Genomic DNA, 17,235 nt, shown 5'->3' with positions numbered 1-17,235 from the left:
TAGATCGATGCTCATGTCAATCACTGGATTGTCAGGTCCAGACTCAATTATTGACAGACCACCATCACAAAGCTGGACTATTGCTGAGTGTGGCATTAAGCAACAAAAAAACACCAAGCACAGGGGAAAATCTAAATTTGGCCTTCTTCATGATTTGACAAATTTATCCTACCTGCAGAGTTTTCGAACGCTTATCTTACAAAATGGCTTGATTATTTACAGACCGCCGTCATATAGCTGGAATATTGCTGAGTGTGGTGTTAAACAACAACAAACAAACAAACAAACACTTACTTGCTAGAATGTCATATCGCTCCTGTGTCTTGAAGTTGTGAATACTTTTGGAGATCTGGCCATTTGTAATCATTGTCAGTGCAACCACTTTCCCAGGGAAGTCATAACTCTCCAAGACCTCAATTGTTTTCTGTGACTGAAATATCAAAACAATATAAGCTGCTTTGTGCTATTACGGTTACAACTACTTATGTGTAGTTGAGAGTGAAGAGGACATCTGTTGAAAATCTGAAGATTTAGTTAGAGTGTGGTTGCAGCCACAATACCGAATTACAGCAAAGATGTACTGTCTTTGAAAGAATTTTTGAAAATCAGCCATAAACGTTCAACAGTATTTTTAAGCCATGACACTTTCATGTTTTTGTTTTGTTTGTTTGTTGTTTAACGCTGCACTCAGCAATATTCCAGCTATATGACGGTTATTCTGTAAATAATAAAGTCTGGACAAGACAATCCAGTGATTGACAGCATGAAGATCGATCCACGCAATTGGGATCTATGACATGAATCAACCAAGTCAGCGAGCCTGACCACCCGATCCCGTTAGTCGCCTTTTACAACAAGCTTAGTCGCCTTTTAGGGCAAGTATGGGTTGCTGAAGACCTATTCTACCCCGGAATCTTCACGGGTCAGACAATATCATGGCAGGCGATACTAAAATGGTTGTCAAACAGACTTGTACCCACAGAGGATTCATCTACTATTAGCCTGACAACTTTAAGGACTTTTCCATGTCTTGTCCAGGGTATTAGGCCAGTCTTCCAGGATGTCATTTCAGTGAGAATCAGTCATAACAAAAAAACAAACCTTTGGCAGTGTCAACTCAGAATGACAGACAAAAAGGCAGTTAACTTTATTTTACTGTTGCTGATATATTACCAGAAAAGTATAACTTACCAATTATTTGTCCTTAATTTTTACATGACTTTATAAGAATTAGTGAAACATGTTCCCTAACCACTGTTTATGTCTCACCTGGATAATGTTGGCCTCCACTCGCATTTCATATTGCTGGGGCAGCTCGGGCATAGCGGGACCAATTGCTGATGGGGATCGGTTGCAGGTGAAGGTAAACTCGCCAGTTGCCATGACAACAAGGGAGAGCACCACCACTATTCGTAGCATATTTAGTGATGAAGTCATCATCCCATGAGATCCTGCAAAGATAATATGAGTGAGTGAGTGAACAATACATCAGTCACATCGGTCTGTCAGCTTAGTGTGGGAGGAACTGATCCAAGTCATAGACAAGCGGAATACATTATGAGGACAAACCAATGGTCATAATCAAGTCAAATTCTGAACCTGCAATTTGAAACTGTGTTAAGATCAATGGGATTACAAGCGCGATTAGCACTGTTGTTTTAGCCGACAATGACTGAGCTTATTTAAAAGTAACAGAACATTCAATCTGGTCCGGTCTGATTTAGACAGCTTCTTTTCATAGTAAATTGGTTGTCAGGAAGTCCGAAGTGTAAAAGTCCGAATTAGAGAGTTGTAGGTCAGTTTGAGAAATGACAATTTATTATGTTCACCGAAATCGGAATTTGACAGAGTCTGATTTGGACAGTTTGTTTGTTGTTTAACGCTGTACTCAGCAATATTCCAGCTATATGACGGCGGTCTGTGAAATAATCGAGTCTGGACAAGACAATCCAGTGATTGACATCATGAGCATCGACCCACGCAATTGGGATCGATGGCATGTATCAACCAAGTCAGCGGGCCTGGCCACCCGATCCTGTTAGTCGCCTTTTACAACAAGCACAGTCGCCTGTTACGGTAAGCATGGGTTGCTGAAGACCTGTTCTACCCCGGAATCTTCACGGGTCTGATTTGGCTAGATTCCACTGAAGAGTGTAAGGATTAGTCCTCTAACCACGGTATTATTTTCATGAGAGTCCAGGGTATACACCATGTAAGGATGGAGATAACTGAGGGCGTTGTTAAACTGATTCCATCTTCAAATGATTCCATGTCCAATTTGTTTCCATGCCAACGAACAATAGTAAACATATCAGCATCACTTCAACACTACATCGATACGTGAGCAAATAATGAAATATTCCCCTGCTTCTTCCATCAGTCCAAGCCAATTAAACTTGTTTCCATGGTGACACATAGTGGATCCAGAGGGGGGATGTCGGGTGCACATCCACCTTCTGGAAGCATACACATCCAGTTTTGGGTAACATATTCCACGAATTAATAATTTAAGATATTTTTTCAGCTAAAGTAAAAATCAATTGACAATTTTTTGGCTAACAAATGGAAATTGTTTCCCAATTATCACGATTGTGTTCCAGTGTATGGCTTAGGTTATTCTTGCAATATCTATTTAGGATATCAGTTCCACACATTGTGCCCATGTAAGAAATCGCAACTCGGCAAGGAAACCTTTAACAACTTGGCTACCCCACCATATCTACACTTGACAAGACTCTGTGACAATGTTTGTGAATGTGATACCTGTCGTTCATCATGAGACCCGTGAAGATCTGGGGTAGAATAGGTCTTCAGCAACCCATGCTTGACGTAAAAGGCATCTATGCTTGTTGTAAGAGGCAACGAAAGGGTAGGGTGGTCAGGCTCGCTGACTTGGTTGATGCATGTCATCGTATCCCAATTGCACAGATCGATGCTCATGTCAATCACTGGATTGTCAGGTCCAGACTAAATTATTTACAGATCACTGTCACTAAGCTGGAGTATTGCTGAGCACGGAGTTAAACAACAAACAAACACAATGCACAGGGGAAAATCTAAAATTGTCCTTCTTCATGATTTGACAAATTTATCTTACCAGAGTGCTAAACTGCATTCGATTGGTTTCAGTTTCAACATAATCATATATAATCATATCATTGTATTGGCATTGGTAAGAAGTTCGGCATTTCCCAGTGGCGTAAATAAAATTTAAACATACATGTATCTATCAGCATGTACATAGGAAACTATTACCCATTCAATAACCAATCAGAAACTTTTAATACAAGGTCAGATAATACATGATGTTTACTATAATTACTACACATTGATGTTGGATATTATTCAATGGTTAGAGACGTGTAGTGGATAGAGCAAGTGTCCAGACAGTGGAAGGTCGGTGGATCGATCTCCTGGCCACTTCATACCAAAAGACGTTGAAGATGGTACTTGTTGTTACCCCACCTTGGCATTAAGGTGATAAACTATTTCATTAAAATCAGATCTTGGTGCATGTTACCACAACACAAAGATTAGGGAATTGGCTACCATGACAAAAATAACCAATCTGAAACACAGACAAAGACCACATTACCAATAGGTTATATACTGAACTGCAGACAAAGGCCACATTACCAATAGGTTATAAACTGAACTGCAGACAAAGGCCACATTACCAATAGGTTATATACTGATCTTCAGACAAAGGCTACATTACCAATAGGTTATATACTGAGCTTCAGACAAAGACTACATTACCAATAGGTTATATACTGAACTGCAGACAAAGACCACATTACCAATAGGTTATATACTGAACTGCAGACAAAGACCACATTACCAATAGGTTATATACTGAATTGCAGACAAAGGCCACATTACCAATAGGTTATATAGTGAACTGCAGACAAAGGCTACATTACCAATTGGTAATATACTGAACTGCAGACAAAGACCACATTACCAATAGGTTATATACTGAATGCAGACAAAGACCACATGACCAATAGGTTATATACTGAACTGCAGACAAAGGCTACATTACCAATAGGTTATATACTGAACTGCATACAAAGACTACATTACCAATAGGTTATATAGTGAACTGCAGACAAAGGCCCAATACCAATATGTTATATACTGAACTGCAGACAAAGACTACATTACCAATTGGTAATATACTGAACTGCAGACAAAGACCACATTACCAATAGGTGATATACTGAACTGCAGACAAAGACCACATTACCAATATGTTATATACTGAACTGCAGACAAAGACTACATTACCAATAGGTTATATAGTGAACTGCAGACAAAGACTACATTACCAATAGGTTATATACTGAACTGCAGACAAAGGCCACATTACCAATAGGTTATATACTGAACTGCAGACAAAGGCTACATTACCAATTGGTAATATACTGAACTGCAGACAAAGACTACATTACCAATTGGTAATATACTGAACTGCAGACAAAGACCACATTACCAATATGTTATATACTGAACTGCAGACAAAGACCACATTACCAATAGGTTATATACTGAACTGCAGACAAAGACTACATTACCAATAGGTTATATAGTGAACTGCAGACAAAGGCCACATTACCAATAGGTGATATACTGAACTGCAGACAAAGGCCACATTACCAATATGTTATATAGTGAACTGCAGACAAAGGCCACATTACCAATAGGTTATATAGTGAACTGCAGACAAAGGCCACATTACCAATATGTTATATACTGAACTGCAGACAAAGACCACATTACCAATAGGTGATATACTGAACTGCAGACAAAGACTACATTACCAATAGGTTATATACTGAACTGCAGACAAAGACCACATTACCAATAGGTAATATACTGAACCTCAGACAAAGGTCACATTACCAATAGGTTATATACTGAACTGCAGACAAAGACCACATTACCAATAGGTTATATACTGAACTGCAGACAAAGACCACATTACCAATAGGTTATATACTGAACCTCAGACAAAGGTCACATTACCAATATGTTATATACTGAACTGCAGACAAAGACTACATTACCAATAGGTTATATACTGAACTGCAGACAAAGACTACATTACCAATAGGTTATATAGTGAACTGCAGACAAAGGCCACATTACCAATATGTTATATACTGAACTGCAGACAAAGACCACATTACCAATAGGTTATATACTGAACTGCAGACAAAGACCACATTACCAATAGGTTATATACTGAACCTCAGACAAAGGTCACATTACCAATATGTTATATACTGAACTGCAGACAAAGACTACATTACCAATAGGTTATATACTGAACTGCAGACAAAGACTACATTACCAATAGGTTATATACTGAACTGCAGACAAAGACCACATTACCAATAGGTTATATACTGAACTGCAGACAAAGACTACATTACCAATAGGTTATATAGTGAACTGCAGACAAAGACTACATTACCAATATGTTATATACTGAACTGCAGACAAAGACTACATTACCAATAGGTTATATACTGAACTGCAGACAAAGACTACATTACCAATAGGTTATATACTGAACTGCAGACAAAGACTACATTACGAATGGGTTATTTACTGAACCACAAAAGAAACATCACTTCATGAAAATAAATCATGAAAGATAAGATATCTTTTGGAAGTATCTCATTTCTGTATTTAGTCTTTATACAAATTTAATGTTAATGGCAAACAAGTGACACGATTTTTGGATAAATGGGGTGCCAAAATGCAACTTAACAAACATCAATTTTCCAAAGTCCAAAATGCTTTCCCTGAAAATCAAAATCATTAGTTTGGTATCCTATTTATAAATTTCTGTATATGGTTTGAGAAAAATATTCAACATATGGAGTCATAATCCTAAATTGAAATAATAACCGTCAGTTGAAATATCAGCTGATAACAGTATCACCCAAAATTGAAGACTGGGCCATATAAAAATAAATTTTTCAGTCATCTAAATCTCAAATGTACGAACCCTCTTCCACGTCAATAGATCTACACCACATCTCACCTCTTCAAGAAAAGTCCAATTCGACAAAGCTGGTCACCGTGATATAACACCTTGTATAATATGGTAATATCTCAACCAGTCAGTCACAAGTTAGGTCTGTGAATAGAGCCTGTCTGGTTTAACAACACCTGATGTAAATGTAGAACATCGCTGAAGTCAATGTAGACAACACACTGCGTGACAATAGTTTCCGCTTTCAGTGCCAGTGTTTGAACCGCCAACACATTGTTGGCCTTAGTGTCACTGCAAGGCAGAACAAGCAGAGCCACACAAAAGAGAGCATGCAACGGACTCGGAAGTATTTATAATCCTTTACAACCCATTGGTATTTATTACAAAAGTCTATTTAAATATTCACAGCCAGTGGATATGACAGTATATCAATACTTGCTACCAATGGAATATAATAGAATTATGTACCTGCTTCAACTGAAATTGACTTTATCGTCAAGCAACCCTCAGTGTTTGTATTAAATATTACATTGATATCATGCAGTAAGTAGAAATGTCATACCATGATCAATATATAACTAAAGCCTATTTCAATATTCAGTATATCCTGTTTCAAAAGTGATATAATAGAATTATACATCTGCTTTTAGTTATAATTAATTCATTGACAAATTAGCCATGAATAATTATACCAATCCACCATTGATAGGGTATTTATTTCTCCATGACATTCAAAAAAGATTCGAATAATATACTCCTCAACTTTTGATAGGGATATATGGAAATGTCATTCTATACAAATATACACTTGACATATTATGAGAATCAGTTAGATGTATCACAGAGAGATAGAAATATCACGATCAAAAGCATCTTCTTAAACTTCTAGGGTTACATTTCAGTACGGCGACTATGTTTGTCGTAAAAGGGTGACTATGCTTGTCGTAAGAGGCGACTATGCTTGTCGTGAGGGGCAACTAACAGGATCGGGTGGTCAAGCTTGCCGACTTGGTTGATGCTTGTCATAGATCCCAATTGCGTGGATCAATGCTCATGACATCAATCACTGGATTGTCTGGTGCGAGTTGATTATTTACAGATTGACGTCATATAGCTGGAATATTGCTGAGTGCAGCGTTAATCGACAAACAAAGCAGTAAACCTACACTTACTCCTGGACCCATTCCCATGACTTTCATTAACATTTTACTAACCAATCAAACGTGGAGATGAGGAAAAACGAAATGGGTAAGGGAGGTAACTCCTCTTCCCTGGAGACCAAAGCCACTGCGAGATTAAATGGACATGACAACATCATATCTATCAACAAGGTTTTCGAAGGGCTCCCTTTTGCGTGTCAGTCAGTTTTTCATTGTTGAATTTCTTGCAATCTTCATCGTAATCAATGGGATTGGCTGCCATGTTGTTGATATTGAGACTGGTTTGTAACCCGCATTCTGATTGGTTCATTAGATTGAGCAATGTAGCAAATCAAATTGCTAGAATCACCAATCTCATTAAAATCAGACCTTAGTTCTCGCTTCCTCTAAACAAAGATCTGAAGACATCCCATTAGGGGTCACGTCAGAATGACCTTTCATCCAACCAATCAGTGCGTCGCTTACCAGATTATGAAAGTGACATTTGGAATGTGATTTCTAGTCATGCAATCTCGAAATCTTTAACATGGTGTATTCCGAACGATAGTTACGGGTTTAACGATTGAATCCTTACAATCTAGACCATCCATTCCAGAATGTTTTTTTGTTCAGGTTTCAAATTTGTAATCGAGAATTTGTCAAAATATGTTTCAAAGCGAAGTTGCCAATTTGAAAAGCGTGAGAAAGCTACTGATTGTTCATTCCATTGGTCGGTCAAAGTTCGCGCAAGGTCGGCCTGACGTGACCCATAATGGGATGTCCTCAGATCTTTGTTTAGCGGAAGAGAGAACAAAGATCTGATTTTAATGAGATTGCTAGAATCACAGAAATGGATACAGGGGTTTACCTAGAGATACAAAGGATGTGTCAAAGTGAGTTCTTTGTCAAATGAATATTTAAATAGAATGACATGTCGGATTATTCCTATCAAAAATTGATTCGACCATGAATTTGAAAATTACTTGATTCTGATTGGTCAATCAGATTAAATCACAATATACACCCTCATCAAGTCCCTCTGGCCTGTGGCAGAGGTACCAGGCTGATGGCAAGGAACTCTGGGTGGCAGAGTGGGTGGTGACGTTACTACAGAAATGTGAGTGAGTGAGTTGGGTTTAACACCGCTTTTAACAGTATTCCAGTTATATCGCGGCGTGTCAGCTTAATATGGGAGAAAAGTCCGAAGTGATGCAGGTCTAAGACGTTTACCACTTCGGTGAAACCCACGAGCACGGGTATGGTGCTGACAAACCTAGAAACATAATCAGGGCGAACCGGGATTCGAACCCACAATCTGCACAGCGAATCGTGGCGCCTTAGATGACTGGGCCACCCCATGAAATGTACCTATGGCGGTGAAGCCAGGTATTTCTCATAATAGTATGGTGATCTAATACACTGGGTAATCAAGGATATGAAACCACGATTGTAAATAATACTGTCTATAAGAAATATTCCAGGCTCCCCACAGACAATGAAATTGTTGATCCCTTTGTGAATATCGTTGAGTCAGAATGAGATGTTAAACTCTACCAACCCTCCCTGACATGCTTACCTCGACTGAATGGGGGACAGTTCAAATATGTGGCCGAGCTCATAGAATTACCAAATACCCACCTGGGGGATGTTTAAATGCCTCGTGATAATGTCTTGTGATTATGTCTTGTGATAATGTCTCGTGATAATGTCTCACCTAAAATGGGGCATTGCCAGTGTTTGCAATATACTGCTCAACTTTTGACAGGGATATTCCCAATGTCTATGTGAGGATTGTAATGTTTGTTTGCTGTTAAATGAGACACACTCAATATTCCAGCTACATGCCCATGGCCTGATGTAAAAGAATGTATGAATCTGGACTGGACAATCTAGTGATTGATATTGTAAGCAACAATCCACAACGTCAGGCTACGATGACACTCAGTCAACCAGGTCACCGAGTCTGACCACCCACCCAATACATTTGGTCGCCTCTTACGACCAGCATAGGTTGCTTGGGGCCAAGTCTAAAGCAGAATTCCTACGGGAGTAATCAACTTAAGCATGTTTATCTTTATTGCAAGTTAATAAAATACAATTCAACAAGTTGTTGTCCTCTCATATCTCAGTATCCCCATCCAATGCTGAGTGGTTTCACATAGTAAACAGGGGGCACGGGTGGCCCAGTCATCTAAGGCGCCACGATTCGCTGTGCAGAGTTGCGTCCCTTGGGCATGCCAGAAACCTATGATTGTGGGTTCTAATCCCGGTTCGCCTGGTTATGTTTCTAGGTTTGTCAGCACCATACCCGTGCTCGTGGGTTTCACCGAAGTGGTAAATGTCTGAGACCTGCATTACTTCAGACTTTCCTCCCACATTAAGCTGACATGCCATGATATAACTGGAATACTGTTAAAAGCGGTGTTAAACCCAACTCACTCACTCACTCATCTAGTGATCATCGATTTAAACCAATACCCGGTACATTAATAGCTCTTTCCAGAGTGAGTGAGGGAGTGAGTTGGGTTTAACACCGTTTTTAACAGTATTCTGGTTATATTACGGCATGTCTGCTTAATGTGGACAGAAAGCCCAAAGTTCTTTCCAGACTGGGAACATTGCAAATATATGAGATGTCAAAGTATGGTCCTTCTTCTTAACACTGCATCCCTTTTATGATCCTGAGATACAGACCTGTCATTCTCTTTTTATCTTTCACTATATGTGCACAGAGCAGCAGAATATTAAATATCTCATCTGAGGACTTGTTTTAAAAACAATCAAACAAAACTGAAGTTAAAATAAAATTAAAAAGCTAAGATACCTCATCTTGTAACTTATAGGGAGCTAATTCCAACACATATTCCAGATTTTGCACCTGTGTTTAACTTTAAACTTACATCATGAAGATTTCATTGTCTTGGAGGTCAGCAGCTGTGACTCAAGATCTTTTGAATGTCTCGTGTTCCAGTTCTTGACACAGGGTCATATCAGAGTCTGGGACGATGAACCTGTAACCGTCACACTGGGAGCCTGACAGCCAGGGAGTGGAGTGGAGTGGAGTGGAGTGGAGTGGAGTGGAGTGGAGCTAAGCAGAGTTGGGACAAGCAGAAGGGTTTGATTGATTGTTTCTTGTTTAACACAGCACTCAGCAATCTTCCAGCTATATGATGTCAGGCTGTAAATAATTGAGTCTGGACTAGACAATCTAGTTATTGACATCATGAGCATTGATCTATGCAATTGGGATACCATGACATGCATCAACCAAGTCAGCGAGCCTGACCACCCGATCCTGTTAGTCGCCTCTTACAACAAGCATAGGCGCCTCTTACGACAAGCATAGTTGCCTATTATGACAAGCATAGTTGTCTCTTACGACAATGGGTTGCTGAAGACCAAGTCTAACCCGGATCTTCATGGGTCAGAAGCAGAGGGGAGAGAAGCGGAATGGAGTGGAGTGAGGAGGATGTTCCATGACAGTCATAGGTCACCCAATAAGTGAGAGTCAGTCAGTCAGTCAGACCAAACATTTGGGGTCATATCACACACTTTCAACCAAACCTTTCAACATTATAATGAGCTTATCCACATAAATCAGCTGTTACAGCTAACGGAGAGAGCTGGGGATCTATTCAGACCCAGAACTCCAACCGTAGTAAAGGTTGAAACCACATACATCCATGATAACTTCAAATGTGTCATTTCATTTCCCCATGCAAATAATATAAGGGTAACGCTATTTTTCAGGGAATTATCATTTGCAGAAGGCCGAGGTCTTCCATTAACTCCACCTGCAGACTTTTTACCAAGGGCAGTTAATTAACACTAACCTGCTTTCCCCATAACGAACCTACAAACTGTACATCAGGTACAACTTCTCTCATGTCTGCAGGTTCTGTGTGTGTGTGGAGGATGATAAGGCCTTTGGGGTTTCTTGAGTGCAGTTTGGACATCACTCTACCGAGCGGTTATGAATCGTTGCGAAAAGGGAATATTAATAACTGAGACTACACTGCCTTTCCTCCAGAATACAAAGACTCTTAATATCGTGCAAATGAACTTGTCTAAAAAAAAATGCACAAAAAAAACAGCCAATAATCCTGCATCCTATCATCATTTTTGGCCAAACTGAAAGATCTGGGTCCCCATTCCGCAAAGTGAGTGAGTGAGTGAGTAAGGTTTTACGCCGCTTTTAGCAATATTCCAGCAATATCACGGCGGGAGACACCAGAAATGGGCTTCACACATTGTGCCCATGTCGGGAATCGAACCCGGGTCTTCGGCGTGACAAGCGAACGCTTTAACCACTAGGCTACCCGACCGCCCCTTCCGCAAAGTGATCGTAGCGCTAATGTGATCATACCAAGCATACTGTAACAAAGATTATACTAATGTTTTGGCCTTTAGTTGAATAACTAAATAATTCTTAGTATACACCCGTGATAGCAAAAAAAAATGTACAAAATGTAATATTATATTACGTAAATATTTTAAATCCACTGAGCATTCAGACGTGTGTCAGCATTTCATCATGGATGATTAAGATGATTAATTGGGTAATTATTATAACTAATAACACAGGTATGATTGCTTAACCTGCCGCCTGCCTCGTCAAGACACCTGTTCAATCATCAATCTGCCCATACAGGCATGACAGGTTCACAAATCTCAAATTTTGTCAAATATTCAGTCAAACACCAAGGGTTAATTGTGTGTTTGTTGTTTATGAGACCCTGGGCTTCCTGTGGGAGACATAAGCTGCTCTAGTAGTGTGTGCATTGCTGGCAAAGACGCCAGGGCCAGCCGAAGATACTTCTTTTTCCCACACCATGTTGTTTGTTTGTTGTTTAACAGCCCACTAAGCACTATTCAAGCTATATGACAGCGGTCTGTAAGTAAGCGAGTCTGGACCAGACAATCCAGTGCTTGCTACTAACAAACCAAGTTTGCTGACCACCCCATCAATTTAGTCACCTTGTATTGATCGGCATAGGTTGCTGGGGACCCATTCTAACCAGGAATCTCCATGGGGATTGTAGGGGATCCATGGATTAAGGTAAATGAAAACCTTGTGGGCACTCAGAGGGACTTGATTTCTCAGCACTGCTAACAAGCATAGTAATCTGCACCATGTTGCTAGCCAATGTCAATTTGACAAACCCTAGGGATAGTGACATTCTTGACGGGAGTAGAACTTCTGTCCTTTTAAAAAAATTTGGTAGCATTGAAAGGGTGTGATACGTTATCACTATTCAGGCCACTAAACATTTCTGGTTAATTTCTAACTTGCGACTTTGTTGTGTCACGCTGCACTATAGCAACAGTCCAGGTATATGACAGAGGTCTATAAATAATCGCGTCAGGTGACATCATGAGCATCAATCTACACAATTGGGACACAATGATATGCCTCAACCAAGTCACCAAGCCTGATCATCTCATTCTGTTGGTCGCCTCTTACGACAAGCATGGGTTGCTTCAGACCAATTATATCCTGTGTCTGTAGGTGGGGTGAAAGATGTTGAAACGAGATTACATTCATGCAAATTCTCAACTCCAATTCTAGCTCTGTGAAGAAATTGTTTAAAGTTATCCTCAGGGGTAGTTGAATTTCAGGCTTTTTAGACCCTGATCATCTCACCCTACGGGTGAATAATTCTATATACCCGGTACACCGATTCACAAAATGACGCTTCGTTGTTGATGGCAACATATAACGATCATTATGAGATTACAACAAAACAAGAGAAACAGCTTCCCACATTATGAAAGTGGATGACTGGTTTGTTAAATCGTTTTTCAATATAATTAAAACGTTTTTCATCTTATATTTTTGAATATCTGCGAGTACCGGCACATGTCTTGCAGTCCGACTGTGGAAAACAAAAGCCACATTAATCTGTTCGTAGTAATGACTGATGTCAGCACTAGCTATACACCATGCCAAGACCAGAGTTGTTTCACACCAAGTGTTTAAAAACAATCACACAAATAATCAGTTTATAGCTTCTGATCTAGGCACGCAGAGTAACATGACCTGAGCATGGTGCATGAATAAAACTTATTTCTAAACAGTCGTGTCTGTGGATGCAGAGTGCGGTGGCATCTTCGTGGAATCCCCTTTCGAAGTGGATCACATGGATAGGAACAAAAGTATATAACCTTTGCGTTTTTGAATACACATGTACATTGAAATAACCAGCATAAAGGCAGAGTCATCAGTACCCAATCCCCCATACTGGTCTGGTTGAAATGAGGCCCCCCACCCCACCAGAAACTAAGAACATGAAACACTGAAGTCAGACATCCTGTGACCGACATACTTAAATTCAAAATGAATCCCCTACACCTTTCAGTTTAAATCTGAACTAACACAAGCTTAAAACACAATCTGGACAAAGAAAACACAAACTGATCAGAAATATCCTTGAAGGCACAACAGCCTTGGCATAGGAACAACAGATGAACACCACGGTTAACATATAACTTAACAACACTTGAACAACAATCAACAACCTGACTGCCCACATACTCAGAAGCCATAACACCGGCCTCACTGAGTTGACTAGTTAGATATTTGTCGAGTGACACTATTTCCTAATATCTACGTACCTTGTCTTCTCCCACGAAGATGATGTTTGCTGTGTAAAGGGTAGCTGGTCAGGTAGATTCCACGCCAGCGACACCTGTAGTCGACACCTGTAGTCGTAAATGGGTGCGAGCAAATAGGTCCTCTTACCTAGCGTATTATTGTGTCAGGTCAGTGGAGCGTGTCGCTGAAGACATGGCGGGGCTCTAGACATATGAGGTGCATGCTTGGCTGACTTTGTGATTGACGGGCACTGTATTACAAACCTGACAGGAACTGTTTCTACACTCAGGAAAGCTATTGAACATGGAATTATACGTTTGTGAAGATTTTTAAAGTAACTAGGGTGATGACTATTGGAAGAAAGTGATTACATAATGATTGGTTGTACTGACTGAGTAGGAGAGGAGGAGTGGTGTGTGTGTGTGTGTGTGTGTGTGTGTGTGTGTGTGTGTGTGTGTGTGTGTGTGTGTGTGTAGAAGATGTTGAAACATAATTACATTCATGCTAGTTCTTAAAGAACTTGGTTTTAGTTATTGAATAGAAATATGAGTTGTCATGTGTTGTGACATCTTTGAAAAACAGCTATATTTTATCACATGAACAACTTGTAACGTAGAACTCATATTAAAAATTAATGCAGTCAGCAACTTTCAGTTCCAGCCCCTGACTTTATGTTTAATGAGACATATTAAATTTAAATATCTATTTAATTTCAAGGTCCCATCCAAAATTACACACATGTGAATTATAATCTTAAGGGTGACATTTTTCAAAGAAGACTGTAGTGAACAACTACTTTTGTTTCATGTTATTTTAAGAAAAAGTTTTAATCATTCTTTTTAGATCTTGTAAATGTTTGTTTTTTTTAATAATGATTAATTAATTTTAACCACAAACCCAAGCACAATCTGTCCACAAATAACAACAATAAGACTTTTGGCCAGACAAACCAATCAATGAAGGTGTGTTGTAATTTTTGCATTTTTGTGGCACGGGACTTGCAACACAAATTATTTACAGGACTCGCGACATACACTATTTACAGTCATTCACGATATGTTGGTGGAAAGGATGCAGTAAAACCCTGCAGGAGAATGCTGTGGACGCCATTAAAGGGGCCAGTACCATTGTGTCACCTGTGCTTAGCAACGAGTTGGCTGCAGGACAGGTAAAGGAGGCCAGATTGGAGATCAATCATCCCTGGTCTGGATATTGATTGGCTATATAATGGTGTGGCTCTACTGTTTACCTTCCTCGATTATCATGTGTATATCTCCATTCTATTGTGATAGTGATCGTTTGCACTGTGTAAAAGGACAAGGAACTATAAGTCTACAATAATTCAATCATTAGATTTTTTATCATTTTTTTTCCATAATGTGAGGCATTTTATTTTTATATTAAACTATAAAATTTAAACAATATGTTCTTGGCATCTTTATACATCAACTGTCGATGGATGTGATTTGCAGGGAGCATGAATGTTTGGCTGAAGCATGTTTGTTGTTTGTCGTTTGTTGAACACCACGCTCAGCAATATTCCAGCTATATGACAGCGGTCTGTAAATAGTCGAGACAATCCAGTGATTGACATCATGAGATCATTCTACCCAAATGGGATATCACCCAATCCCGTTAGAAACCTCTTACGATAAACATAGTTGCATGTTACGGCAAGCATGGGTTGCTGAAGACCTGTTCTCTACCCGGATCTTCATGGGTGCCTGGAGTATGTATAAGGAGTATCATAATGTTGTTTAACGCTGCTCTCAGCAATATTCCAGCTACAGGATGGCCAAATGTAAATAACTCAATCTGGACCAGACAATCCAGTGATTGATATTTTGAGCAATGAGGAAAGTCTGATAATTTTTTTTGTGGGGCTTTTTTCAATAATATGGATACAGATATGCCAACAAAATTTCCCAGATGTGGTAAGAATTATTTTTACAATATAATGAGGGAAGTAAGTGTGACCTAACACTGACCTTCAGACAGGGTTGTGACATTCTGAAAACTCTCAATATTTTTTCGGTATGCCTGTGTTAAGTAAAAGGTAGGATTTATGGTTTGTTTGTTGTTTAACGCCACACTCTGGAATATTCTAGCTATATGACGATGGTCTTTAAATAATCGATACCAGACAATCCAGTGATTGACATAACAAGCAACGATCCACACCATCAGGTTACCATGACACCCAATCAACCAAGTCTGACCACCCAGTCCATTTTGTCACTCTTCCGACCAGTAGAGGTTGCTGGGACTTTTGTGCTAAGGTACCAACCATGTGATACTCTTGGTGGTGTGGGGGTTGGGGGTTGGGGATTAGATATTTTTTCAGCTACCATTGCAAACTGGATATTTCTTTTAATCCAATGAGCTTGAATACTTTTTAAAGAAAAAAACCTTGCAACAATGTAATTTTGGTGGAAGACAATTTCTTTTCTTTATCAACAGTCTGAAGCATATTTTTCAAGTATTTTCTGGGACAATTGATTTTTTTCGATAAAATCCCAGGCCCTCCCAGAATATCAAATAGTTTGCGCCTTGTGACCCCACCTCCCCAACTCCACCCACACAACCCCATGGGTGGCGTTTGAACATTAAATAAATATACATCTGTTTTGAAAATTACAAACAATAATTTGACTTACAAGATAATATGTTGAATTCTTAAAATACCAAGTGCCACTTTTTCTAAAATTTGTTCAACAAATTATCCACAAAGTTTTCCGAACAATAATAGAATTCAGATATTATCTTGTAACGTCTTGTATGTTGAATATTCACCATATATACTTGAAAAGTCCGTGAACACGGTAAGTTTTCGGCTGTGTGTCGTCACTTGACGCTGACTGCTCTTTTAACGCTGACCAATGATCAATATTTACTTCAAACACGCGCAAACGATGACGCCATTTTCTGTGTGTTTATAAGACCGTCACGTGACTTTTGGCCCAGTGGGTATCTTGATCTGCACGGTCGCTTGTTCCCAGTGAAACGACGGGTTCATTTACGGGTTTTTCGACCCATCCCTTCAGCCACTAGTGTCATGAATTGTATAAGCCTCCACTAATTTATCGTTCTTTTTGCGACACTATCCGCATATTGACTTATGACAGGACATACTCACCCATGAAGATCAGAGTAGGACTGACGGAATGAATGGTCAGGCTCTCTGACTTGGTTGATGCATGTCATCGAACCCCAATTGCGTGGATCGATGCTCATGTTGTCAATCGCTGGATAGTCTGGTCCAGATTCGAATATTTACAGACCGCCGTCATATAGCTGGAATATGGCGGAGTGCGGCGTTAAACAACAAACAAACAAACAAAACAACAACTGTGTCCGGAGAGTTACATGTTCGCTAAAGTCACCTTGAAGGCACGGGTTCGATTCCCCACATATATTTACGTATATTTTTATCATTTACGAAAACAGTATATGAAAATACCTGGAAAAGTGAAAATCCAGTTTATTTTAATACA

The 17,235-nt window shown here is 39.5% G+C and overlaps 1 protein-coding gene across 1 annotated transcript in view; it reads right to left on the bottom strand.

The window, feature by feature from the left end:
- LOC124131247 overlaps positions 1-13,920 on the bottom strand; it is a 53,105-nt gene extending 39,185 nt beyond the window's left edge. Inside the window, exons 1-3 of the mRNA XM_046494371.2 lie at positions 13,762-13,920; positions 1,270-1,451; positions 295-430 (exon numbers count right to left, since the gene is read on the bottom strand). Coding sequence (XP_046350327.2) covers positions 295-430; positions 1,270-1,440 — 307 coding nt within the window. The 5' untranslated portion in view covers positions 1,441-1,451; positions 13,762-13,920. The remainder of the gene's footprint in view (positions 1-294; positions 431-1,269; positions 1,452-13,761) is intronic.
- Between the last annotated feature and the right edge of the window lie 3,315 nt (positions 13,921-17,235).

Source organism: Haliotis rufescens, unplaced genomic scaffold, assembly GCF_023055435.1.
Source record: "Haliotis rufescens isolate VD_foot unplaced genomic scaffold, xgHalRufe1.0.p SCAF_14, whole genome shotgun sequence".
NCBI lineage: Eukaryota > Metazoa > Mollusca > Gastropoda > Lepetellida > Haliotidae > Haliotis > Haliotis rufescens.
This window is presented reverse-complemented; position numbering and strand designations above follow the sequence as displayed.